Here is a 26,859-nt window from a genome sequence, read left to right as displayed (position 1 = left end):
AATATCACCAAGTCAAGGCTACATGTTTATACGATCATGTTATATTAATTACAGTCACATAATTACACATTCATACTCTCTTCACCACAGACCCTGAGGAATATAAATAATCCCATTCCTCAATTAAAAACACTCTAAATGACTGTTTTATTCAATTCTTTTTAGGAGCAGTCTGTTCTTTCCAGTAGTCATTGATTTTTTTTTTTTTTTTCTGGGGAGAATCTATCTTTTTATGTGATTAAAAAGACCTTCAGAGGTCTTACCTTGAGGATCACCATGTGGTGTATTTACACAGAAAATAATTCAGCCCATTGTAGCCCAGCAGCTAATGAGATTGGTTGTTAAGTGAATGACACAAAGGCTACAAAAAAAAAAAAAAAAAAAAAGCTTAGCGTTTCGGGAGAATATCACAGTGTCCACAGTGCACACACACCAAACACACTCTCAGCAGCGAGACTCTGGACTACCCTGTACCCCACCTCGATATCCTTCTGCTCCGTCTCCTCCCCGATGTCACTATGAGATGCAAAACAAAGGCTAAAAGGGGCATGGTAAGTCGAGCTCGCGATTCTGCCCTGTCGGACATGTTAACATGAGTGCATTTAGATGAGGGAGACAAGTGATTCTGTTTGTCTGTTTAAGGATATGCTGTGCTGTAAGCCTCTGGCTCAGATAAGTAGATTCATGGAAGGGTCAATAACAGTGATGCTGTTTTTTCATGTGACTCAGAATAAGATCATCACATTTTACTCGACCATTCTTAACTTCTCAATTGCTACTAAAACTTTTCCTTCTCTAAGCCGCTTTCTTGCCTTGTACTTGAACTTCAGGTTAGTTTGTAGAGGAGCTATGACTTGTTTTTTATTCACAAAAAGATTTGTGTGTGTATTTGTATTAAGATTGTAGGCTACTCAGAGATAGTTTAATGTCGTTGATCCTTAAGTAAAGCTTGACTCAGTGTTGTCCAAGGATTTATCTAAAAAGCATTGAGATGTATAATAGATAAAAGCATGACAGCACAAGAGAGGTTCTTGTTAAGCACCCAGACTCAGTTTGTATTGATTACTGAACTCAAGATACTCACTCAAAGGTGAATAGATGTTGTTTCAACACAAACATGCACATTTTGAGCACTTTGCAGTTACAGTATCATGTACCTTTCCTCGGTCTCCACTTTTTGATCTCTGAATGGTAGCACTGGAGCATCAGTAGTGATTGCTGTAATGCTAAAATTTAAGTGCATTAGCTTATCATGCTCTACTGTCAGGCAGGAAAGTGGGTTAAAGTCCATCGTGTATATTAAACCCTGGACTTAAGTCAAATTTACATTTTGTTAAAGATTACTCCTTTTATTGATGCATATAATCATATTCATGGACCATCTGCTGATTTGGCAAGCATGGATCAAACTCACAAAACAGCCTTGCTAACCTTTTAAGTACAAAATAGTCTGGCTTAACTCTGCTAGCTCAGAAGCGTGTATGTGTGTGTGTGTGTGAGTGTGAGAGATTGTATGGATATTGGATAATACTTAATTTAGATCCTCCAGGCTGCTCATGCCATATTTTATTTTATCATGATCGCTTTGGTAGCAGACCAGGGCTTGTGTTTGAACAACTGAGCAAATAATGTTTGTCTGACAATAAGCAAGGCAAAATCTTGGTATAAGGAATCTGATTAAACTCTTGACCACAGCGTACAGCTCTGAGTTTATATCCGTCACCATGGTTACGTGGATTTCACAGCGCAGTATTGCACACTTCCACCTGGTTGTGAACCGAGGACGACAACACGGGCCTCACCTCTTCAGTGTAATAAAACACTGCTGAAGGCTTTTTTTTCTCTTCTTGTTATTCTGATAACTGATTTAGTCCTGAACTACTTCCCAGCATGTGTTTCACAGAAATAGGAATTCACCATTGGGCATCCTTACTGCATGAAATACTTATGTTTGACTCATTCCAAACAAAGCTTACGCAGATTGAGAATTCATATGCCAGAGGTAAATCCGAGTTAACACGGATTTATACTGGCATGAGTTAAAGGACTAGAGTTTGTAATCCAGGTGGCCAAGGGATTTTACCATACAGTGGCAAAAATCACTTAAAACTCCCCCAACATCCTGAGCCACTGAGCTCAGTAAGCAGACAGATTGTTCAGAATTGATGACAGCACAACTATATCAGAGCTGGACTCTGTTTGTGTGTGTGCATGTATGTGAATCCGCGTGTTTGTGTGTGTGTACGTATGCCCGTGTTTGTGTGTGCGCATATGTGAACATGTTTGCTTCCTATATATACTCAATTAGTACCAAAGGGGCTGTTTAGAATAAGACCTTGACAGATTGGTATTATTTTCCTTTAACAGGGTAGGGGAGGTGTATTGGGAATACTGCCTTCAATCTGCATAAACATCAGTAGCATAAATAAAAAGATAGCAACCTCCATTTAAATGGCTATTGGTTGATTAGTTAGGTGATCAAAGTTGCTATAATATCCAAATAATTAATGTTTTAGTGGCTTGTAGCTTGATCACCATACCCCATTATAAAAAAGATGTACTATAGGAAAAACAATGGTGCATCTCTATATATGTATGGGCGAGTGTGCGTGTGTGAACGCGTGTGTCCGTGTGCACATGTGCACATGTGTGTGGAGGACAGAGGAGCAGAGATAGAGTGGAGTTGTTTAATGACAGGAACAGCTGACTCATTTAGAGAGAGCAGTGAAAGGTAATTAACCCTGGGAAAACTACAGCTGCCATGCGAGCTGTTCACTTCAGCGCAATCTGATTAGGAATCACTGCTCGAGTCCCTGACTCCTTTCAGACACTGTGTGTTCGAGGTAAACTTTTCCCTTTGCCCCGGAGAGCCCTGGAGCACTGGAGACCTGCCTTTTGTGATGGGGGATTAGCTGGAACGGTTACTACGTTTCTCCAAATTGCAGACCACCTGGTGCAACCTCCTCCATGAAAGGGCCTCCTTGGGCAGGAACAATGAGCAGGATTACTCTGCTCATTGTTACACCAGGGCTGGAACTTCTTTTTCCCCAAACACCTGTCCCCAAATTAGACAGGTTTGAAAAACCATGTTCACGACAGAATTCAAAGATTCAAACTAACATGAGAGTGGTTTGGTAGACTGGAGACTTGCCAATGGATGAATTGTCTGCCGCTCCATTTATTATGCTATTGATGCATAGTGTAGTGCAAGAAGATACTAATTTTATTTGTCTCAATATTTTGGTGTTCTTAATTGGATTGAAATTCACAAATAAAATAGCATATCATCTAGGCCCCTTTCATACAATGAGGGAACTAAGAGCACCAGAAATTTGGTCAAAAACAGAAATTGGCTCTTTGATGTCAGAAGAAACAATCTGGACTTGGTGCCTCTGTGTGGTCCGGCTCCAGATGAACTCAATTTAGAGGGAAGGCTTTGGGATGACTTTGGAAAGCGATTACAAGATTCATAAATCACCTCGGCAAAGGTGTCACCATCTGACTCTTTTATGGGACTCTTGCTAACTCCATCCAATAACAAGTTTCCCCTGTAGTTATGCCATCATAACAAATCATTGAAGCGATAGTGGCTAGCCAGGCTCCTAATTGTCTGTTAAGAATTCTGTGAGCTGTGTTCTTTTATTGAAGCATCTCTGTCTTGGAGAAGTGATAAGATGCCAATACGCTCCTCTATAAAAGTACTCTTTGGCAAAAGGCACAAACACTTTGCTTGGCCGTCAGGGTAGCTGTGAGGCTGTTATATCTGAAATCGCAGTTGACTTCAAGATTTTTGACTGTCTGCATGAATCCAGAACCTTCATCAAACGGAGGAATGCTCATAAATTGTCGGCAGAATAATTTTCTTGTAGATACAGTGTGTATTTTCCTTTTATTTGAAAGGGCATATACATACAAGGCAGATGTAAAAGTCGCCATCTTTTTCTTTCGCTTTGATCTAGCTCTAGAAATAAAACTCGCCTTGATGTTTAAAGCATTCAAGGGGGCAAATTTATACAAAATTGTTTGTTATCTTATGCCCCTTTATGCAACTGAAATTTCCAGTGCTGTTAAGTGTTGATTAGGTTCATATAATCAATAATTAAACATTGTGAAAAAAAAACCCCATCATTGTAGGCCATGCTTTAAACATAAATTAGACATTATGGAGCTCTTTTTCCCCTCCCCCCCTCCTAAAATGTATCTCGGCTATTATTCTAATGTCCAGCTGGTATTTAGGCACAGGCCGTCTGATGGCTCCCTGGCCACCTCACAAAGAAGACAAAAAAATAAAAGTTGTTTATCTAAATACTCTCTGAACAGAAGTTGATTTTAATCTCTCGGCAGAGCTTAATTTACTCACCACGAAGCCATTTGCATGTCAATGGAAAATGGCAAAAGCAATCGCCTGCTTTCTGTATACAATTTTACCTTCTTCCAACAGAATAGGTGTGAGCAGGTATATTTCTGCCAGCTCACCTTTAGGCTTTATGTTTAGCTGTTTCTCTGCACAGTGGATGGTAACGCTGCTCAAACCTCTAAAGCTCAAACCTACAGGGTAAATATAAATTGAGATCAACTCTCTATATCCTCAGACATTCATTACAAGGAAATATGAAAGTAAAAAGTGCTATCTCTTGCCGTTTGCTCTTTATTATACATAAACAGAAAACACTTAGCATGTAAAATTAATGTGAAAATTATTCCCGGGGTAAACTATAAACACAGAAGTTACCCCGCACATTTACCCTTTTTTTCTCCTTCCCCTAGATCAGAGTGTAATTGCCAGTAATCAGGTCTGTTTGCTGCTGATAAAACCACTCTGAATGCGAGGAACCCTCTTTGTGTGATGACTCAATTATGCCAGAAGTGGCTCATCAAACCTGGCCCATCAGCTGCTTTAATAAATAAGGAGGAAAACTTGCTGCAGGCGCATTATAATTCCATTCATTCCATAATTAAATCCATTCCAGTTTTAACCCTTCACTCAGTGTGCTTCTGGAAGAGGAAACAAAAACAAGGAGAGAGGGGGGGGGAGTACACACCAGACAGTGACCTTGCACAGAGCACCCATCCGTTCCCTATAATTCAAAATGATACTGTTGAAGAAAGGTTAAGAGAAAAAGGCTCATGGAGAAAAAGGGATGTGAATCAGTTAAGACGCGGCTCCTGTTTTTTATGTATGCATTGTTTCCACACACAGCTTTAGACAGTAATTATATTAAAAGAGTAATCTAATCATAACAGTTGGTTGGTTGAGTGTGCAGCACTGACATTTTGAAATCTTATTTTGGTGTAATCTCATTTGCCTCTATCATCTCGCCTGTACCCCACTATCTAAAGGAAATGTAAATAATGTAATTAATTTTATGGTCTCCAGAATCTTACTTTGCTACTCTGGCCTGCTTTATTGGTTTCAAGATGAGGTATCAGCCCAGTACCATTGAGTTTTTTACTCCATCACAATAATGTCTGTGTTAATTACGTGAGAGCGTCCCAAGTGCACGGATAAGCTGGGAACAAGGGGACACAAAGACTCAAGGTCAGTGATGAATATCCACAGCAGCTGCACGGTATTAATAAGGCATTATATGAAAATAATAATAATAGCATCACTTACAACAAAATGCGAGAGTGTGGTTAGAGTACTGTCAGGAGCGTCAGGGTATTTTACAGATATTTCCTCTCCACCATCTCAGCTTGGATCCAGCCTTGTGATAATGGTGCGAGGCAATGGTTATTCATGATTGTTGGACTGGGAAGGGTCTCTCTCTTTCTCCCCCAGTCGCAGCCCATTCTCTCCTCTGTGGTGGGAATGCTAGCAGATGGGGTTAGGGGGGAATGGGTTGGGCTCAAGGACAGCTAGCAGCCAGATTAACACATAGAAAATCTCATAGACCCTCAGCATCAGGCTGCCTCCTTTCCCCCTGAGAAATCTGCCCTAGACGCAGGGAAACCGTCCTCTGAGAAGCATTATTTGTGTTGGACTTGGGGTGTGTGTATGTGTGTGTATAAGGGGGGGTGGGGTGCATAAATATGATTCAGCAGATGACGAACCAGCTCAAATAGTAGTGAGTCTTTTTTCATATGCTAATGAACCTGAGTGAATACCCCTCCCTCCCCCCGCTATCCTTTTTTCCCCCAGTTTTGTTTTTCCGGGGAAACGCTCTGTGAGCTATAATTAAGAAGATGTTGTTTTTTTTTTTTTTCAAAGCTAACAGAAATAAATAATTCCATAATAAGATCTGTGAAGTGAAGAGGCTTAATGTACTCATTGTGTTCATCCTTGTTTTCCCTCTTGGATGTTTTGTATTAATTAGAAGCAAACAATTTGATCTCTGTCAAGCAATCAATTGGCACCGTGTTCCTTATTCCATGTGAGGTATTAATATGCTCTTTCCACCTTTTTCTGACTGACATCCATGTCTTATAGATTATAAAATATTAATAACAAACAAGGGTTAAAGACATACAATCAATTTTTCATGAGCAAAAAAAGTCTTACAATATTATTCACGGTATTATATATCCATTATATATATACATTATATATATGTGTGTGTGTGTGATGTGTTTTCTGTTACAGAGAATGAATTACATGATCACCTCCTGAGAGATAAGAAGTGTGAAAGCATCAACCAGGGTGGACAGTGTGGATCTGGCATCTTATCCTACAGAGCGCTCGGAAAACAACAATCAAAGGTAAACCTCATGGCGCGGATGTTAAACTCTAAATACAACGTGAAAAGTAACTTTTGTTAGGGACAAAAAGTCTCTGGGGATAAATGATTGTGTAACAGTGTTTTGGATAAGTAGCATGCTAAGTGGTGGAGTGTCACTGCTCCTTTGACCACGGTGATCACAAACTGAGATTAGTTTTACTTATGCAGAGCTGTGGGTGGCTGGCAGATAATATACTCTTTAAAAGGTATTGCTGAGTCTGCTTTTCTAAAGTGATTCCGTTGCCTTTTGTTGTCAGGTTGCCTCAGTTGGATTTGAACCTGTAAAACTTTCTTTGAAGCCCTGATAGAAAGTTTAGAGAGATATTTACTTTGTTAAAGGACTATGCCAGTGTTTTAAGTCATTGTGAGTTGAACATCAAACTATATATAAAAATGAATGTCAATCAATGACTGCCTAGAAGGTCAGAAACATATTAAATGTAAGATTTAAGACTGTATGCTGTATGGGAAATGCTCAGCAGTGATGTAAAGTCAACAAGAATTGTAATAGAATACACAAAAACACTGGTATCGTTCAGAAACATGGTAGCCTTATTGTGTGTAAAAAAAGCAACGCTCCAATAATCCCTATTGTGTCTTTACCATGTTTTATGTGATTATTTGGCAATTTAACACTTATTGTGACACAACATGATGTAATTTTTAGTTATGAAACTGAAAAATCATTGAAAAAAACGTTTTTTTTTTCAAAATAAGGGGTATTATTTGTATTTACACTCTTATTCAGTAAGTTATTATGCTGGAATAAGGCCACTGTTAATCGACAACACATATTCTAATAGTGTGTTTAAAAAATGATCAAGAGAATCATCATACAATAATAATGAAAAGGTTAATTATATAAAGTTCTCAACCAGACTGCGTAGGGAATGTCCAGTAAAAACTCCCATTTGATGCTGAATATGTCTGTTTGCTCTGCTTTTGTAAACACTCAGCGTCACATGTTTTTTCATGTTGTTGCCGTGCCAGGAGTACCTGTTAGTCCACCACGGATACCTACCGAGGCTTTCCTCATCTTGTTACTTGTCATTCTTTGTTATGGGCATTAAATCACTGCCACCAGTACGTTTGGTCATTATTATGAAATAAATGCACATGTGACGTCCTTTAAGAGCAGCGCTGACAAAAGAAAGGTTTGACTTTGCTTGTTTGACTCAAACTTATATGTGAAACTGGATACGCAGCTTATGATGAAAAAAATTGTGAGTCTGTGTAATTTGCTTTTATTGGCTGGATGGACATATGACTGACTATATATTGAGGATTTGCACCTATTACACATTTTGTTTAGGTGATTCTGATATGTGTAGCTTTTTTTTTATTATTAAACTGAATCATTCTGTTATTTTTATAAATACAGTCTTCTTAATTTAACCAGAGAAATATAAAGAAGTAAAACAACTTAATGATAAAATACTGTTTTTAAAACATTTATGTAGTGAGGGGCACATCTAAAATGTCAAATAAAATAAAAAAAAACACCCTGGTAATAAACGTGTGTGAGTCAGTGGTGATATTTAGGTACACTGATAACATCATTTGAACTTTGATTAATGTCCATGTTACAATCTCGGGTTGCAGGATGTAAGAGCAACATTTTGCCTTCAGAACGACAAATTTATACAAAATGTTGAAGCATGTCTGTGTGGAAAAGTGTTACAAACTAATGAGGTACATTCATTTTTACAGAATGTAATCTATAGTGTTTGGGAGTTGTTTGTCTCAATAGGCTGTAGTAATCAAAAGTAATGAACCTATTATGAGCAGGACCTCTGAGGGCCCGGCGTGGCATTAAGAGTGTGGCACATAAAAGGTTTATTAAAGGAAATTAAGGTCCATCACTGCCACACCTGCTCCCCTATTATAAATGTATGACAGGTCAGTGCCTTCAATCACAACAGCAAACGAGAGAGAGGAGTCATGTTTCCCATTACCAGGGAAAAGTAACAGCATATCCTATGACTCACAGATTTCACTGGCCTGTGACCACTATACACCACCATCAGCCTGGAATAATTATGTTTAATAGGTTTTATTTGGGACTCACAAGCAACAGCCAGCGAGAGTGGATAGATTTTAGCAACTATTTTTGTCTAAACACACACTGCGAGGTGCTGTCCGTACTTTAATGTCATTATTTAGTGTCATTACATTTTTACTCACCTTTGAAACTTTTTTTTCCCCCCTAACATCATACTTTATGTGTTTGCATATTACTGGATTTTTCAGTGGCTGTTTGTGATGTTGTGCTGCACACAAATTGATTTTAATGCTCACTGGCTGTGGGCTACTCCAAGCTTATCTAACAAAACAATAATCTGTTTAGTGTTAAAGCTTTTTTTCCACTTCAAATAAAAGAAATAAATTAAAATACATACTTAAAAATCTTTTATTTTGTGGCATCACCTGTACATTGAATGTGTTTTTTTTGTTGTTGTTGTTTTTTTACAGATGGATTCTGACGGTGAGGACCAAACCCTGAAAACATGTAACAGCAGCACAGGTGAGTATGGCTTTCAGTTTTAGTTTGCTTTTAACTGCACACACATACACGCTCACACACACATATTCCACTTATCGCCATGGGTTAGGGGTATCAGTTCAACAATCCAACTTTGTAACTGTCAATTTTATGTATTATCTTACCGGTCTGAAGAGCACTGCACTGCTATTTCATTATTCAGAGGGGAATAACTTCATTAAATTGGAACACTGGCTCAAATTAGTTAAGGAGTGTGTATATATTGTGTGATTGAAAACCTCTAGACTGGATATGTCATTATGCAAGTGTTCAGGGCCTCTGAGGCCTGCCTGTTCACGCTGGAGCTATTACTACATCTGGGGAAATTCATGAAAAGTGTTATTATTGGTTGTGCTTCATAGGAGTAGGGGTAGAACTTGTGAATGAGATTCACGCAGGCCTCTGGGAAAATTGATTTACCCTTTTAGATCATGTTGTCAGCGCTGTCAAAGGATGAGCTACAGTTGGACTCCCAGAGAATAAGCAGACAGAATGAAAAGCTTTTCAGATCAATGAAGAGACCACTTCTCCATCCTTATGCTGATTACACCCGATGGCATTGTAAAAAAAAAAAAGAATAAAATCTATGGTAAAAGGCTGTTTTAGCTCAGGTGCTATCACCCCTAAAACATTATCTACAAAACAAATATTTACAGAACATTGTAAAATTTCATAAGCAATTGTCCAAAAGTAGTCGGTCGCCTTGAACCTTTGATGAAGAATATGTCGACAGATGCTGTGCTACTGTAGTGGAAATGTAAACACGACTTTTTATCTGTTCTTTCTTGGCCTGTATTTCACAGGGCTGGCCGACTGCATCACTGAGACTCACAGGTAAAAATTTCACGACATAAACAGCTTTTTTTATCTGTTTGCCAAAAATTAAATATTTTCCTGCTAGATCACAGATGGGGTTCATTAAAATGGTTTTAACTTTATAATGTATTAAAAAAAAGTCTTCAGTTTTTGTCTCAACCCCTAAATTTTACAAGTTGGACTATTCAAACTGTGAGCCCAAGCAGCCACCGAGGCCTCTGCTGACCCTGCTGCGCTTTTTGTCCGTTCTCCTCTTCTCTCCAGCCCATATGGGTCCATGGCTAGGAAGAGGAGTGCACAGGAAGGGGTGCAGGGCGCCCCCGTCAACAAGAGAAAGTCCCTGCTGATGAAGCCCCGCCACTACAGCCCCAGCGAGGCATGTGAAGAGGAGAGTGAGGACCTGGCACTGCCACAGGACAAAGACGAGCTGAGGAACATTGACACTCCAGCAGGTAAACAGATGTCCTGTTGTTTTGTCTGTTTTGATGAACAATTGACGCTGAATTTTAAAATCCCATCTGTTGCATTCATATTTCCCTCCCTCTGCCATCAGCCAGCAGCCGCAGTCATTGTGCAGTGGAAGTGAAAGACTACACTGCTGGGTCCACATTAGTTGTGTCTCACGTCCACAAATTGAAGTTTTGACAGCTGATCTGCCATGATATTTTTGGCGTGGCTTTACCCTCTTTTGATGAGGCCAGATTTCAGACCCCTCATCTGTCCTTTTTCAATAGCCAGTCCAAACCCATTGAATCCATAGAATGAAAAACTGAATGGGGGAGTGCACCAGTTCACTTTGATTTAAATTAAACTTCTCCCATTCTTTTAAATTGAATTTTTATTGAAGTTGCCTATTGTGGAAAACAAATGAGTTGTCAGCATTGTTTGGCAAGATTGGCTGATGTTCCAATGTTTTATTTTTTATTTTTTTTACAAAGACTTTACTCAACCGCAAACCATTTCATCAACAACAGTTAAAATTATTTATTTTCACTTATGCTACTGTCCTTTTCAGGAGCAAAAATGTTTTCTTTTTTCCTAATGAATTGAATTTTGTGCGTTTTGGCAACAATGCTTGTGGTGTACATGTGCATTCTCGTCCACCATAATCTGCACTGATTTGGTATATTTTTAACAATGTAACTAAGCAACAAACGTAATTGTCCCTTTCAAAAGCTTTTGTTAGGCCCTCTAACACAGTCTAATACATAATTAGGCATAATGTCTACAGCTCATTATAGTACACATGTGTGTTGTTAAATGGACCAGGAGAGTAGCTCACTGAATTGTGTGGATTCATTGGAAATGGAATTTATTTGTTTCCTGGGTTCATATTACATTACAATTATCTAAGTAATTCACTGTGTATCATCAGGTTTCCTTTGTTGTTGTGTATTCTAGATACTTTATCTTTTTATCATCCAACATTGATTGACTATTTTCCCTTATTTCAACCTCACATTCAATGGACTATGACTTTAAAACAAAACAGAATCCTGCCAGAATAAAAACTGCAAAGTCTGAAGAGTGTCAAATGAACACGGATATTGATAAACATTTTCAGAACATATTTTGCTGTCATTGTCAGATTGAGGGGGTTATTTTCTGTCAAAAAAAAAAAAAAAAAAAAAATTGGAAAAGTGGACCGGAGGCTGTAAGAATTTTTGCAGCGGGAAGCTGGTCATATCTGCATTTTAACAAAAAGGGAGAAAAATAAGCCTCTCGTTTGGTCGAGCCACACTGCGTTCAACTCCAGCCAACTGCAGTCCTGCTGCAGAGTGCTGGTAATGGCTATTCTGGAGTACAAACTGTTCACCTGTTCCAACACACAAACCACCGGAGGGATCCAAGTTTTTTTCCTCCATCTCTTTCCTTTTTTCACTGCACTTCTATGTGTGTGTGTGTGTGTGTGTGTGTGTGTGTGTGTATACGTCTGTGTGCTTGTCTGACTGTATGCGGCTGTGTCAGGCCTGGGAGTCCATCTGGATGAAAAACAAAACTCTTGTTGCTTGCCTCATAAATGTAAATACGTGTAACTGGCTTTAGTTTTTCATTCAACAGGGTTTGTCTTTAAATGTCCCTTTTCAAATATTTCTACAGCAAGGAACTGACAGTAACATGTTGTAATGTTGCCCGAGCAAAATGCATATAAAACTATAGACATGTCAATCAAACTCGTTTATCTGCAAAGACAATTTGCCTATTTATTAGTGCCACATATTTTATTTCATAATTTTAAAGCTCTTTTGGCAAGGATTAATTTTTTGTGCTGCACCCATTAATAAGTCGTAGCTGTCTGATAATGCCTGTATCTGTATCATCCTCAGCAGTGTGATCTGATTCACACAATCCATCTCTATCTATCTCGACCTATCGAATCCTACTTTTCAGTTTGGTCTGTGATGTCTAGCCACTTAAGAGGATAGAGACCTACAGTACAGCCTACTGAAAGTAAAAAGCCCCACAGCCCAAAGAGCCTTAATAGAGCATAAGTTTGAATGGTTTTGGGAGGATCAAGAGAGATTTTGTTGAATCAATCCAGATGATAGCTTTCCATTGTTAATCACTGACCATGACCTAATATAATCAGTGGTGTTAATAAAGTGTTGTTTCAGATGCATTTTGGGGGATAACCATAACCCTCTTTGTCTGTTCGGCTGATCAGACTTTCAGTGCATAAGGCTTCCCACAATCTTGTGGCTTTCTGTACATGTGACCGGGATTTCTGCTGAAAGACAGACAGCTAAAGGGCAATGCAAATTAAATTATTGAGAGCACTCAGCAAAATAAGCCACAGAAAAAAAGATTATATGAAATTAGTGTAAAATTTAAGATGAAAAGTACATATAGTATGTATTTTATAAATCTGTAATAATGGGATTACATTTATCATACAGTATATGGTATCTTATTACACCCTTAAGGATTTTTTAAAAGCCAAAATCCCAAAATGTAAGAAACAGAAGCCATTTTCCAAAACCAATATATAACATGATAATATATCATTGGAAAAACTCTTCTAATTTGCTAAAACTTCCTCTTAAATAATCTACCAACCATCTTCTGCAGCATCTTGGATAATTGTAGGGTTTTAACATTTTACACTGAAATAATAGTGATATCAAAAAGACACCCACATAAATAATTACTTAGAGAGCTTGTAGTAAAAAGAAAAAAATGTTTAACTATTTTTTTTGTCTTTTCAACGCTAAAAAGCATCCTGTTTTAGTTCACACCAATAGAAAAGCTACTTTTTCCAATCAAATGCACTGTTAATACCTTGGCATTTCCGATTTTTAAGCAGTTTCACAACCATGCTCATAATCATTTTTCAAATATACTACAAAGAAACTACAAGTAAATTAAAAATGACATATTCTAATTAAAATTAATCTAATTACTTGTATTTTTGCAGCTATTTTGTTTTGGGTCATGTTCACAAAGCAGTCATTTCTGTCAGCACTGTTGGCTGTTGTGCTCTTATCATTTTCTTTTTCTAGCAAAATTATTGTCAGTTTTCTGAATGAGGTGTACGGTTGGCTTCTCCTAAACCAAGTTCTGCCACACAGACAGCAGCAGCTCACAGAGATTTTCTCTTTTCATCTCCGTGTTTTTGATTTCCTCCATCTGTGTTTTCAGGAATCCTCTTCACTTTCCTTGTTCTCATCCCTAGAAACAGTAATTATGTGTTTTTAAATCATTTTTGCGCACATGACAACATGTTGCTGCTTAGCTTGCACTTAAAAATACACATAACTAACTGTCCACCGTACTGCAAAATCCCTCCATAATCTTGTCCTAAATCTGTGTTGTTGTCCAATTGGAGACACACAGGAAAGAGAAAACAATTGTGTCTCTCATGTTCGGGTTTCATGTTCAACTAGCAGAAAGAAGGGTCACATATGTTATCTAGAATTTACTCAAGTAATTGCTTTGAAATCTTGCAACCTTATGATTATCATTTCTATTGCAGCATGTGTTCTTAAAATCCTCTAGATGGTTATAAAAACATGTTTTTCTCAAGATGTTATTCATAGAAAAGTAACACAAAATCTAAAACCTTAAATGGATTTGCAGATTACCAAGGACATACAATTCTTATCCTGTGTGTGACTGAGGGGTCACAAAGGAACATGTTTGGTCTGTTAAAGCACATGAAATAATGAGTGTTTTCTTGTTGTTTTAGATGGAAACTTAAATGCAGTCAATGGAGTGGCCAACAGAAACAGCTGCCGGGACGTGGCAGCAAAGTCAAACGATTCGCTCGGATGGTCTGAAGTTACATCTAATGGCTCTCCACAGTGTGAGGTCGACACACCCGAACCTCTGATAGATGAAGACGAAGAGGAGCTCCTTAACAACGAAGAGGAAGACCAAAGTCAAGACAGGATGAGCGGTTCACCGTCACCACAGAGTCCGTACAGAGACATGAGGGAAGCTGAATGGGAGCCTCTGTCTTTGTCTGCCAAGGTGAATGGCTCCAACTGCAGCCCCTCCGGAGCCTCTGAAGACCTTTCAGGCAGGAACGGCCATGTGAAAGAAGAGCCTCACGCAGAACTAGGTGGTCCGATGGGTAGAGGAAGCATTTTTCAGGCCGAGGCACTGAGATACAGGCCGCTCCCCACAGAGGAGGACAGCGAAGGGGAGTCAGAGATGGAGAGGCCACCTCGGCTGGAGGGCTGGGCGCTGGGCCTGCACGAGAGAGGCCTCGAAATGAGTCGAGGCAGAGTGAACTTCAGCCTGTTAGAGCAGGCCATAGCTCTGCAGACAGAGCAAAGACAGGTCCTGCACCACGCCTACAGGGAGATGGACCGGTTCCTCATGGAGCAGATGACCAATGAGAGAAGGCACCATAGGATGATGGACATGGACAGCAGGCTCAACTATCATGGAGGAAAAGGTAACAATGAAGAGGGAAACGCCTATTATACAAAATAAAGTTGATCTAAAGTAGAAAAGAAAAAGTGATCAGTATAGGAATTAATGGCTTTCAAAAATGCACCTTTATCCAGTTTAAATCAGACCAATTGTGATTTGGATGATTGGGTGCTCAAAAAACATTAAAAGGAATAAAAGAACCAGACTCAGGGTGGGGGAATCAGAGGGTGGAAATCCTCTTAAGTACTAAAAACATTTTGGCAACAAGTGAAGTAATAAATAAACAGACTAAAATAAAGAAGAACAAAATTTTCTGATGGAATTGCTACTACTCAGAATATTGGATTTTGATAGGAATCAACTGGATATTTAACCATGACCATAAGTCTTAAATCCTCCTAAAGTACCTCTCATGTTTCCCTCTGATTCTTCAAATGACTGCAGCTAAATGTGTAATCCTAGATGTAATCTTTCGATGGATGGGCATTAAGAAGTGAATGCTCTGTGTTGAACTGCAGCCTTAACTAAAATGACAGATTAATAGATGCATTTTGTAAAAAAAAAGAAAAAAAAAAGTGTCTGGCTTTGCATGATATTTCAATCTGTTGACCTTTGTACAATATGTATACAGGACAGTACAAGTGCATTAGATGTATATTTTACTTTTCACTTATTTCTACATTTCTTAATAGAATCTATAAACTGTATATAAAGAAATAGGCTACAGTACATCCAGGCAGCACTAGTACTTGTATTAATTCAGTGTAACATCTTGTTTCACTGTGTCTACAGATTCTCCACGGACAGATAAGAAGGATATAAAGTGTCCAACTCCTGGCTGCGATGGCACTGGTCATGTGACCGGCCTGTACCCACATCACAGGAGTTTGTCTGGATGTCCTCATAAAGTCAGAGTTCCTCCAGAGAGTAAGTCACACAAGCAATTCTGTGTGTGTATACAGTGTATACTGTATAATGGATGATTCCTACATGTAAAAACAGGCAGTTTTAGGATTTACAATCAACCACAGTAATTGGAATCCTCTTAGCAGCGACCCAAAGACAAGAAATACTTGCTTATACATTTAGTTCAATTCAAAGATGTGCATGAAACTTTTCAAATACACTTAAAGGATTTTTTTCTCTCTCTCTCGTAATGTGTTGTAATGTGTGAATATTGAATTCCTTTTTTTTTTTTTTTTTCACATTGGCGATTGTTAAGTCATTTCAATATAACTCAACAAACATTCAACATTAAACAGTAATGTTACAAAAGGAACAGAAAAAGTAATTAACTTTTTCAAAAAAGCGCGTGCTCTTAGACTGGAGGCAGTATTTGCAAATCAAAGGGCTAGCTAACGCAGTATTCAAAAATAAATAGACAACTCCAACAAACTAATTGGAGAATATGTACAGAAAGGAAGTTTCTAAGGATACAGAGCGGACCTTTAACGACGCGTTTGTTTTGAAGAATATAATCAGCTGTCTTGTTACGCTCCTCTTTGCACTAAGCTATTTACATTTCAGCCACATTACAGCATTCCTCACAATGAGAAAAGCTGTCTGCTTTTTTCTCCTGTTTCTGTCTCTGTAGGATCTTTTCTCTATAGGCTCTAATGTACCAACCAGTTACATAAATCATCATTTAATGTATGAAAATTTCTATTTGTTTCATTGCCAAAATGCTCAGTATGTGTATTTACCATCTCATAATCTGTCAGCTTGATTATGTTTTACGTGTTTCCCTTACTGAGCTTATCTCCTCTCTCTGTGTCCTTGTCTCCTCAGTCCTGGCCATGCATGAGAACGTCCTCAAGTGCCCTACACCCGGGTGCACAGGAAGAGGCCATGTCAACAGCAACCGTAGCACCCACCGGAGGTATATGCATCGGTAGAAAGCCATTAGGAATCTGCACCCTGTTCATAGATGAGTTACAGTATTAGGCTAATGTGTTTGATTTCCTCCTCATCCAGTCTCTCAGGCTGCCCCATCGCTGCTGCAGTGAAAGTCTCCAAACCTCAGGACGAGAGCCTGAAATGCAGACAAACACCTGATCGCTCACCGAGGTATAATGCCAGATAACCTTAGGGATTTCCAACTGCTATAAATGTGGTTGCATTTGCAGAAAAAAATAATTACTACAAGCATCCAAAAATCATATGCAGCTCTGTAGTGGACTGGAGTTCTAAAAGCGTAACTGAGGTTATGCAAAAAAGTGATAAACACTATTATTGTTGAGGAGAGTGTGGGATATTTTTATTCACTGATTCCAAAAGAACACACAGTCTATTTTGAGCTTTCCAAGCAGACACAAGCAATGGTTACTGCTCCTGTGAGTTCCTCTCTATTAGAGATGATAAAAGAGCAGAACTCTTTGTTCCCTGTGGATATATCATGGGCAGGATGCCCACTCCTACTATATTAATTAGTCTGGCAACCTGGCTGTGGATCTACAACACACATCAGATCCCAGACGATGTGTACAAAAGCACTGGCATCCCTGAGTGCTTCTAAAACAATGTCTATACTTAACTCTTTTATAATGACTTGTTGGGCATGTTATTTCACAAGTTATACACAATAATATAAAGCCTCAATTTGTCTCCTCACAGAAACATCGGCTTGATAAAGAAGTTCGAGATGAACCAGTTAAACTACAGGCTCTCTCATCCAGTAGCAGCCTTGCAAACGAGCCTCACAAAAGACATGGACAAGTACAGCAGAATCCGCTTTGATTACGCTAGCTTTGATGCACAGGTCTTTGGGAAACAGCCTCTGATGGGGACCAACCAGGACCAGGAAATCTCACATTTCCCCGATTGTAAGCTTCATATATTTTATTTCACTCAAAGAAATGTATTTGTTTGCAAGTTAACATGTTATGGAAGATGAATCAATGAGGCAAAGTAATTTTGTCATGTATTTTTTTTAAGTATGGAGCCTATTAGTCCACAACATCCATGTTTATAATTTTTAAATGTTATTTTTTTGCATCTATCTTTTTAAATCAATGGTTGAAAACAGATAAAATGATCAAATTACAACTTGTTTGCTGTGTATTATTAAGTTTTGTTGGAACACCTGGTGTCTCAGTAACTAAATTATTCGCTAATTATTTGTCTTTTAGCACCTCAGCAGTATCCTGGCTTTCTTGGTGCTCCAGGTGGCCGCTTGCCCACCTCCGGTCAACACAGCCCACCGAGTCAATTCAAAAAAGAAGACGGTCTCCAAGCCGCCGCAGCGACTGCCGCCATCCTTAACCTCTCCACTCGCTACCGGAAGAACATGGAGGCTGTTGCTGGCCGGCCCTTGGCAACCTCCACAAAGGTAATCAAATTAGACCACTTGGAAAGGTATTTAATGTGGTCATTTTAAAGGAACTCTGATTTGTGTATAAAAAGGGAAGACATCAAAAGACTGAATTTGGCAAGGGGAGCTTGGTGCTCTGGTGGCAGAAAAACAAGGTTTCCACTCCATAAAGCTTTAATGTACACAAATGAAAATTTGTGTAATCACATCAAAAGAAGAAATACAATCAGCCTTCTTTCCCAATTACAAATACTCCTCTTTTTTTTTTATTTTTACATGTGGTTTTGTATTTTGTTTCGATGGGAGGGAGGACAGTCGGATGGTGAGGATGCAAGGAGTATAGGTGGCGAAGGTGGATGAGTTTAAATACTTGGGTTCAGCTGTACAAAGTAACGGGAAGTGCGGAAGAGAGGCGAAGAAAAGAGTGCAGGCAGGGTGGAGTGGGTGACAAAAGGCGACAAAAGGCTACCAGCAAGAGTGAAAGGGAAGGTTTACAAGAGGGTTGTGAGACCAGCTATGTTGTATGGTTTGGAGGCAGTGGCACTGATGAAAAGAGAGGAGATGGAGCTGGAGGTGGCAGAGTTTAAGATGCTAAGATTTTCATTGGGAGTGATGAGGATGGACAGGATTGTAGGGAATGAGTACATATATTAGAGGGACGGCTCATGTTGGACGGTTTGGAGACAAAGTGAGAGAGAGGTGAAATTGAGATGGTTTGGACATGTGCAGAGGAGAGATGCTGTTTATATTGGGAGAAATATGAAGCTGCCAGGCAAGAGGAAAAGAGGAAGACCAAAGAGGGGGTTTATGAGGTGAGGGAAGACATGCAGGTGTTTGGCATGACAGAGGAAGATGCAAAGGACAGGAAGACATGGAAACAGATGATCCGCTGTGGCGACCCCTAACGGGAGCTGCCGAGAGGAGAGGAGATTGTATTTTGTTTCGACATCAGCTGGCATGTAAAAACCCTGAACTGTTTGTCTGAAACCGCATCTTGCACGCTGCAGATGGCAGAGGATATTTTGCTTAGTTATATGATCCAACATAGGCTGTGTGTCTACACCAGATAGTCTTTAAAAGCATTTTCATGGATTAAGCCAATCAGTTAGAGGAGTTAACATCTGAAAAGTTTAATTCACACAAAATCCAAACTCTTCTCGGAAATGTGTGCGGATCCAAAATCTTCTTCTGCTGTTATTATCTCCAACGTGGCACTGTGTTCAACTTAAACTCCGTGATTAACATTGATCACATTCTGTGGGTTACATACGTGCTCACTGTACTGTAGATGATTCAAGGTTTCCACACCTACACAGCACAGATCCTTGTCTCCCAGCTTGTTGAGCTGAGAATGTGGCCCTGTACCAGGTACCAGCCCACTGAATGAATAAAACAGTGTTAGCAAGTTAATCATCTGTTCTCATTTACAGCTTAGTTGTCTTGAGATGTACAAAATAAAGAGCAGCTTTCAAGACTGAAAAAAGGGGACCATATTTAGAGTGTTATATGTCGTTGGATGCTCATCTGCATATGTATGTTACACTTTGAAATATCACACGCAACAACAACACACACACACACACACAAAAAGCTGGCCTTTAAAGCGTGAATATAAGCTGATTTGACTTATTTAACAACGTGAGATGCTTAAATTACATCATTAAATAATCAATAATATAAAAAGAAAGAATTAAGTCTTCCGTTTTGTTTTTTAGTTGAGGCTAAAAACAAAATCAAAATTAATCACTAGAAGTCTCGTACATCCTTTAGTTTAACACTGGTGTTATTTTGATTAGGTACACACGTCATCAAATGGCTGGATAATTAAAGTGGACAGCCACATCCAATGTTCATGAAAATGATCCCCTTTAATTAATTTGAAAGGCTCCCCTTGGTTACAAAAAAAAATAATGATGTATAGGGTTTAATGAAACATATGCGTTGAATAATTGGTTTCATTTATGGAAAAGGATTTCAGCATTTAATGAGGTAAAACTTTTAATACCATAAAACAGCCATAAGTCATCACGCTATTGCATTTCAGCGCAAAAACGACAAACACATCTGTCAGCAAGGAAACTTATGCCACATTAAGCTTTTTAATTTTTGCTGTAATAATGATGACCTAAAACCAGCAGCCCCCCTCCCACCTCCCCCCCTACCCCCCCACCCCCAGCTGCCATCTTGGTTGTGTGTCCTAGAAAATAGATGACACAGCTGTCACTGGAAAACTACACACCAGTGATTATTTTTTTTTTGTGTTCAGCAGAATTAACGCTGGCTTAGTTTGGTACTTTGTCTGGTGTGAGATAACCACTGTATGTATTATTTAAATACATTGTTTGTTTTGCAGTGAATTTCAAGTCATTTTTCATGTTTACAGAGAAATGTTGTTAGGGTTCAAGTTTGCCATATCGCTACTGTCATAATAATGGAGCATCGTGCTGTTTTATTTACATGCTTTTCACTGTAATTAGAAAAAGGTTTTATTTTTATCCTTTGACTGATTGTATTCATTTGTTTTCATGTGACTGCAATCATATCTACTTCATTTGTTGTGCTCCTCTACAACATGTTGTGGCATGTGTTAATTGATTGATCAAACTTCTTTGCTTTTAGGACATGCTCATAGAAGTGGATGAAAATGGGACCCTGGACTTGAGTATGAAGAAATGTAAGGATAACGTGAAGGCCCAGACAAAAACACCTTCAGACGACCCGATGTCTCCTCCCGAGTCCACTGTGGCCAAAGGCGGGAGCGTGCTCATCAGCCCCGCCTTCTACCATCCGCTGTGTGAGAGAGACAGCTGGGAGAGCCCCATCCCTGTTAACTTCAGCAAAGCACACGTTTTACAGGACAAAGAGGTACCCCCCCCTGCCCCCCCCCAAACACACACACACGCCCCCCAAACAAAAAAACCACAACTGTCACTTTAGATGTAATCTAAAGATGTAATATATGCATTAAGAGCATGAGAAATGTGTGGTATAGGATTTGAATTTGAGGGTCAATGAATGAATTTGAGGGTTAAAAGGTGCAGAGTGTCTGGTGTCATCAAACAAAAGCGTTTCAGCTAAACAAAGTGCAACTAAAACAATGAGATTCAACAGCAGAGTCATAAGAAGATTAAGAAACAAGACAGAGATTAAGTTTAATGGTTTTCCTAGTAAGAGTGTCATAAGCAGAAGTTTAATTTTTATTTATATTTTATTGATTCAGTTTGTTGTTTATTTACATGTTTTGTAAGTTTCCTCATTAAATCAACGACTGTGTTTAAACTCAACACAAAAAAATAAACTCTGAATAAAATAACTGTCTGACAATTTTGTCTTTGTTTTCCCTGTAATTAGTACTAGATTACACTGTCATTACATTACATTATCCTGGGAAACCTTCTAGGAATTATCAGGAAATTATTGAAGCGTAAACATTTAATTTCCAAACATGAAGGTCCAAAATTTGGTGGAGAAATTCTGCATCCACATCCACTAAAAGTAGTCTAATTTAGTCAAAACATACACAAATCAGCCTTAAAAAAGTTTTTCATTGTACGATGTAAAATCCAGCAGTTTGCTAAAACATCCAAATTTCCAAGGGAAATTGAATGATAAACTTGATAAGAACATTTTTTCCGACAGTTTTTGAGACAAAGCAGCAGCTTCTCTAGTCAGATATGTAAATCTATAAAATGTATCAAATATATTTACTAGTGTTAATCTGGTCTCACAGAACATTAACACAACACATTAGAGGATTTCTTTTTATTTCTTAGGTGGTGTTCATTTGTAGCTGATATCAGGGGTTGTCACATTTGACCTGCTTTTACACAAGATCTGGTGATTACAGAATCTTGTCTGTAGGGAAAAAAGGAAATCCATATGTCATGGCTATACATACTAAATACTATGTGGATTAAGTATGACTTTAAATGGATGTATGGTTTACTACAGTTTAAGTATCCTAAAGCATAATCTCTTTGCCTTGCACTCTAACCCCTGCGCTTGTGGTTTAAGAGTATTATACAGGGTTTTTCATTAATTATTGACTTTTAGGTCATTGCATATTATGGTCAGGATTAATATTTTGGATGTGTTTTCACTTATTTCTTAGCCGGAGGATTTTGATCAGGTCTCCTTGGAGGACCAACACTATCAAGGAGACGCTAGCATGAAGAGCTCCAAAGCCAAGCTGCTATTACGAGATTCAAAGAAGGAGCTTTTGAGGTATGATATGTGAGAAACTGTTGTTAAGGGAAGGGTCAAACATCTCAAGGCATCTTTATTCAGTCAACTGTGCATAATGTGAGCCTCCATTTGAAAATGTTATTTGACAGATGGTCAGTATTAATAATAATAATAAGTGTAATTCCAGGCCTTAACTTTATTTAAGTAGGGCAGTGTGATACAACTGAGTCAAATCACACTGAAACTGTCCCTTTTCTATCCCATTCTGCAAGATATATCACATATCATTGTAACTGGTATGTCTGCAGGTTCATGTGGAGAAGAAATATATCTATTTGAAAGTGAGTTTCCTCCCTGTATGTCCTGTACAAAGCTTACAACTCTTGACTCTTGTAGTTAGAGTGCATGCTCTGCTGGGTCTCCTCTTGAGAATCACACCACAAGAAAAGTAGGATCCTCTAGTTTTTCCACAGCGCAGTACCCCCTCAGATTTCCTCAGTGACATTCAGAGACATTATTAAACTGAAAGTTATGCTATAAATTAAATTTCTACTAAATTTCCCGCTGTACTAACTCTTTTTTTTTCTCTTTAATGCCCATGAAAAGGTTCTCAATGTAAGAGAAAGATTCAGTTCAAGCTTGGCAAGTCTGTGGGAAGTAGAGTAATCTGTGTATTAAATGCTTTGTGTTCTCCTGCAGCTGTCCGACCCCAGGCTGTGACGGCAGTGGCCATGTGACGGGGAATTATGCATCACATCGGAGGTACTGTAATTAATTACACTCTCATTAGCACCAGCTAGCAGATATACAGACAAGGGAAACAGTGCTGATTGCTTAATTATGTTGATTATTACACTTGAAAACGTGTCATATAGCTTGTAGAGTTAGATTTCATATCATATGTCTTTTTTTTTTTTTTTTTTTCACATTTGTGACATGAAAAAGCTTTCTCACACAGAGGAAGTGAATTATGTTTCCAAATAATGTTTGTATAAATATGCATTGAGACATTGTATTAAGATTATTTAATTCAGCTGTGATCAAAGAGTGCATTAAAATGACTGTTAGCTCTTTATCCTCTCTAGTGTGTCTGGATGTCCCCTGGCTGACAAAACACTCAAATCACTGATGGCAGCCAACTCTCAGGAACTAAAGTATGTGTTTTGAAAACTGTTATTGTAGCTATTGAGGATTTTTCACATGAAACTAGGCAGCTTGTTTTTGCCTCAGCTTGGGTCAATGCTTTCCTTTTCCTTTTCCTTTCTACTACACACTATTCTATGTACTGAACATTGTTTGGTATTTGTGAAACTTTTTCTGCACATTTGCATGAATCCACTGCTCGTAGTCTTTTGCTGTAAAAAGCACCTGGTCCCTGTGTCTCTCAACCTGCAGGTGCCCAACACCTGGTTGTGATGGATCTGGACATGTGACTGGGAACTATGCTTCGCACAGAAGGTAGCAGAGAGAAAAAAAAACAAAAAAACATTGCAACTGAGCATGAAATACATTTGTCAGATGCATGACATTCAAACAGATGGTGAAAGTCTCACTTTATGCTGCAAACATGCTGCACTTTTTGATTTCTTGTTTTTATTGATTTATTTGGCTGCCTTTTCATCTATCTATCCGTCTATGTGTCTAAGCATTTATTTATTGTTTTAAAATCTGTTTACTGTTTTACCTATCAGAGCAGTTTTGGTACAACTTTACAACAACAGAATATTCTGCTACATACTAATGCAGAGTACAACTTTTACAATAATTGAACATCATATTTATTTAGTTTTATAGATTTAGATTTGCTTAAACATGTGCAACTGAAACTTCATAGCAGCTTTTGTTAACAGTTGGATAGTTTTCATTAATGCTGTTTTTAAACATTTATAGCTTGTCAGGATGTCCACGTGCCAGAAAGGGAGGTTTGAAGCTCACACCAAACAAGGATGAAAAAGATGAGCAAGAGCTTAAGTAAGAGATTTTTTTTTTCTCTCTCATCCCATGCTGTCATGTTTTTTTGTTTCGAAAAAATAAAACAAAGAAAATATTGTGAAAATGCGTCATGCTTTTGTGCCCGGGGGGGCATTATACCTGGAGGCCATTAAGTTAAACAAAGAAAATAATACTTCTCTTGTTGTAACATTAGTGAATTATTTTCTAAGGATTAACAGCGTGTTTTTGTGGGATTTTTCAGGGTTTTGTATTTGTTCCTATTTTCTGAATGGAATATCTGGCTTATCACTCTTCACTGAGTGCTTTCTTCATAATTATAGTATATTAAGAAAATGTTGATTTGCCCACTCCGATGGCATTGCACTCATTTGCAGCTTAATCATTGCGCTCTCTGTTGTCTGTGAAAGTGTTATTGAAAAAAAAAATAATGTAATTGATTTGCTGTTTAAATCCAAAGTCAGATATATGAGCCCTTGTTTACTTATACATCTGGACACTGATTTTTTCTTTTTAATTACTAATGCAAGGGCATGAGCTTAGGAATTAGACTGGAATATACCTCATACACATTAAGAGAGAAAGGGAGAGAAAGGGGGAGGGTAGCAAATGCCCCTAGATTATTGTAAATAGTGGGCCATATGGCATCCCTCCATTGTCCTGGTGCCTTGCATCAAGCTACCTACCTGTGGTAGATAAGTAAGTAATGGGACTGGTGTTGTTTTGTCCTCTAAGTGCTGCTGCGCTGTTGAGTAACAAAATGCTGAAACAGGCTTTTTGCAGCAGCACTCTACAGTATGTGTGCCATTTGTATCATCTCAGGTGACCTTTCACCTTTATCAATAAGGGAAAGGGTTAGCCACCTCCAAATTACATTCTTTCGCATGAGGGGATACATGACAATTATCTGTAATTCATGTCACTCCATTACTGACCTGCAGAAAACAGGGCTGGAAATGCAACTGACAAACTCTTAATGATATTCAGCTTATGTTTGCGAGCACAAATATCAGTCACCTCAAAATGTACAGTACGCACTGAACACAGCTTTCATTCTAAGTCAAGTTTTAGTGGATTAGTAACTTATAGTTAATGCGATTATTTGAGTCCATTTCTAGTTTTGGTGACTTCATTTTTAATCAGCATTTGGCTGGATTAATCAACTTAATGGTTAACAAATCTTCCGGTCTAGTTATTGAAAGAGAGATTTTTTTTTTTTAATGATCTCAGAGACTGATTTGGTTTCAGTATTTTAAAAATATTCTTTGCAGTTTAACAGCTGTGTTGTTATTTTTGGTGCTGTTAGACGTCTCTAGCAAGTGACAAAAACATACTCATGTGTGCAAAATGCAGGTTTACAACATGCATGATTGTTTGTTTCTCTGGTAGGTGTCCAGTATTTGGATGTGATGGACAGGGCCATATATCGGGAAAATACACATCCCACCGCAGTGCAGGCAGTTGTCCACTTGCTGCCAAAAGACAGAAGGAGTCGTCCATCAATGGGCTGCCCTTTGCCTGGAAGGCCAATAAACAGGAATTGCCCCATTGTCCCTTGCCTGGCTGCAATGGCCTTGGACATGCCAATAATGTGTTTGCCACTCACAGAAGGTGAGGTCGCCTGTCCTCCATTTTATCTCTGAACAATACTGCTGGTCGACATGTTGCATCCTTACAATGGCACCTTCACTCTCATTCACAATATCTATTGATGCTTAAGTTGGTGAGTTTTGTTTTATTCTCCCACCTAAAATTGTCATTTATGACCCGGTGAACTAGCTTGTCGGGTTGCCCACTGAACGCACAGAGTATCAAGAAAAAGCACTCAGAGGAAGAGATGACTATCAAACTGAAAGCCAGCAGCGGTAAGCTACTCTGACATGCTGTGTGGTGTGAAACTACTTGAGTATTTTTGCAGCTTATTCCAGTTACATTTATTTCGTCAAAAATGTCAAGATTTTCAGTTTGAATATGATAAATCTGATTATCTCCTTTAACTCAGGTGTTGAAAACAAAGAGGACATTCAACACTTGGATCATGAAATAAATGAACTGAATGAATCCAACATGAAAATAGAGGCAGATATGATGCAACTCCAAACCCAGGTAAGTATTTACTCCGACAAGTTCATTTTGACGACAGTGGCTTGATATCTTTAGTCGCCCAATTTTGACTAGTTTCTTTTTTATTTTCTTTTTACCCGAAAGCAGATCTCGTCAATGGAATGTAACCTGAAGACAATTGAAGAGGAGAACAAGATGATCGAACAGCACAATGACAGCCTTCTGAAGGAGCTCGCTCGCCTTAGCCAAGCCCTCATTAACAGTCTAACAGACATTCAGCTGCCTCAAATGGTACAGTAAGCTTTGACCAAAGACTCTACAACTCATTATATCTAACCTGTCCTGGATGAAATCTAATGTTCTATGAAATTGTCATTTTTTGCTGTGCTGTTTTC

At 38.6% G+C, this 26,859-nt stretch overlaps 1 protein-coding gene across 4 annotated transcripts in view; it reads left to right on the top strand.

Annotated features, from left to right (window-relative positions):
• Nucleotides 1-26,859, top strand: part of st18 (ST18 C2H2C-type zinc finger transcription factor) — a 43,077-nt gene that overhangs the window by 13,966 nt on the left and 2,252 nt on the right. For 3 of the 4 annotated variants that reach the window (XM_042429806.1, XM_042429805.1, XM_042429803.1), the window contains exons 3-22: nt 6,584-6,699; nt 9,192-9,243; nt 10,065-10,095; nt 10,342-10,529; nt 14,264-14,977; nt 15,748-15,882; nt 16,744-16,834; nt 16,930-17,022; nt 17,569-17,777; nt 18,084-18,283; nt 20,885-21,130; nt 22,377-22,489; nt 23,150-23,212; nt 23,536-23,604; nt 23,846-23,908; nt 24,341-24,421; nt 25,790-26,011; nt 26,180-26,265; nt 26,403-26,506; nt 26,609-26,755. In XM_042429806.1, coding sequence (XP_042285740.1) covers nt 6,584-6,699; nt 9,192-9,243; nt 10,065-10,095; nt 10,342-10,529; nt 14,264-14,977; nt 15,748-15,882; nt 16,744-16,834; nt 16,930-17,022; nt 17,569-17,777; nt 18,084-18,283; nt 20,885-21,130; nt 22,377-22,489; nt 23,150-23,212; nt 23,536-23,604; nt 23,846-23,908; nt 24,341-24,421; nt 25,790-26,011; nt 26,180-26,265; nt 26,403-26,506; nt 26,609-26,755 — 3,023 coding nt within the window. The remainder of the gene's footprint in view (nt 1-6,583; nt 6,700-9,191; nt 9,244-10,064; nt 10,096-10,341; nt 10,530-14,263; nt 14,978-15,747; nt 15,883-16,743; nt 16,835-16,929; nt 17,023-17,568; nt 17,778-18,083; nt 18,284-20,884; nt 21,131-22,376; nt 22,490-23,149; nt 23,213-23,535; nt 23,605-23,845; nt 23,909-24,340; nt 24,422-25,789; nt 26,012-26,179; nt 26,266-26,402; nt 26,507-26,608; nt 26,756-26,859) is intronic. The other variant, XM_042429804.1, reaches the window with a different exon arrangement.

The sequence above is a fragment of the Thunnus maccoyii genome, chromosome 12 (assembly GCF_910596095.1).
Source record: "Thunnus maccoyii chromosome 12, fThuMac1.1, whole genome shotgun sequence".
NCBI lineage: Eukaryota > Metazoa > Chordata > Actinopteri > Scombriformes > Scombridae > Thunnus > Thunnus maccoyii.
Note: the sequence above shows the minus strand (reverse complement) of the source record. Positions and strands in the feature narration are given on the sequence as shown.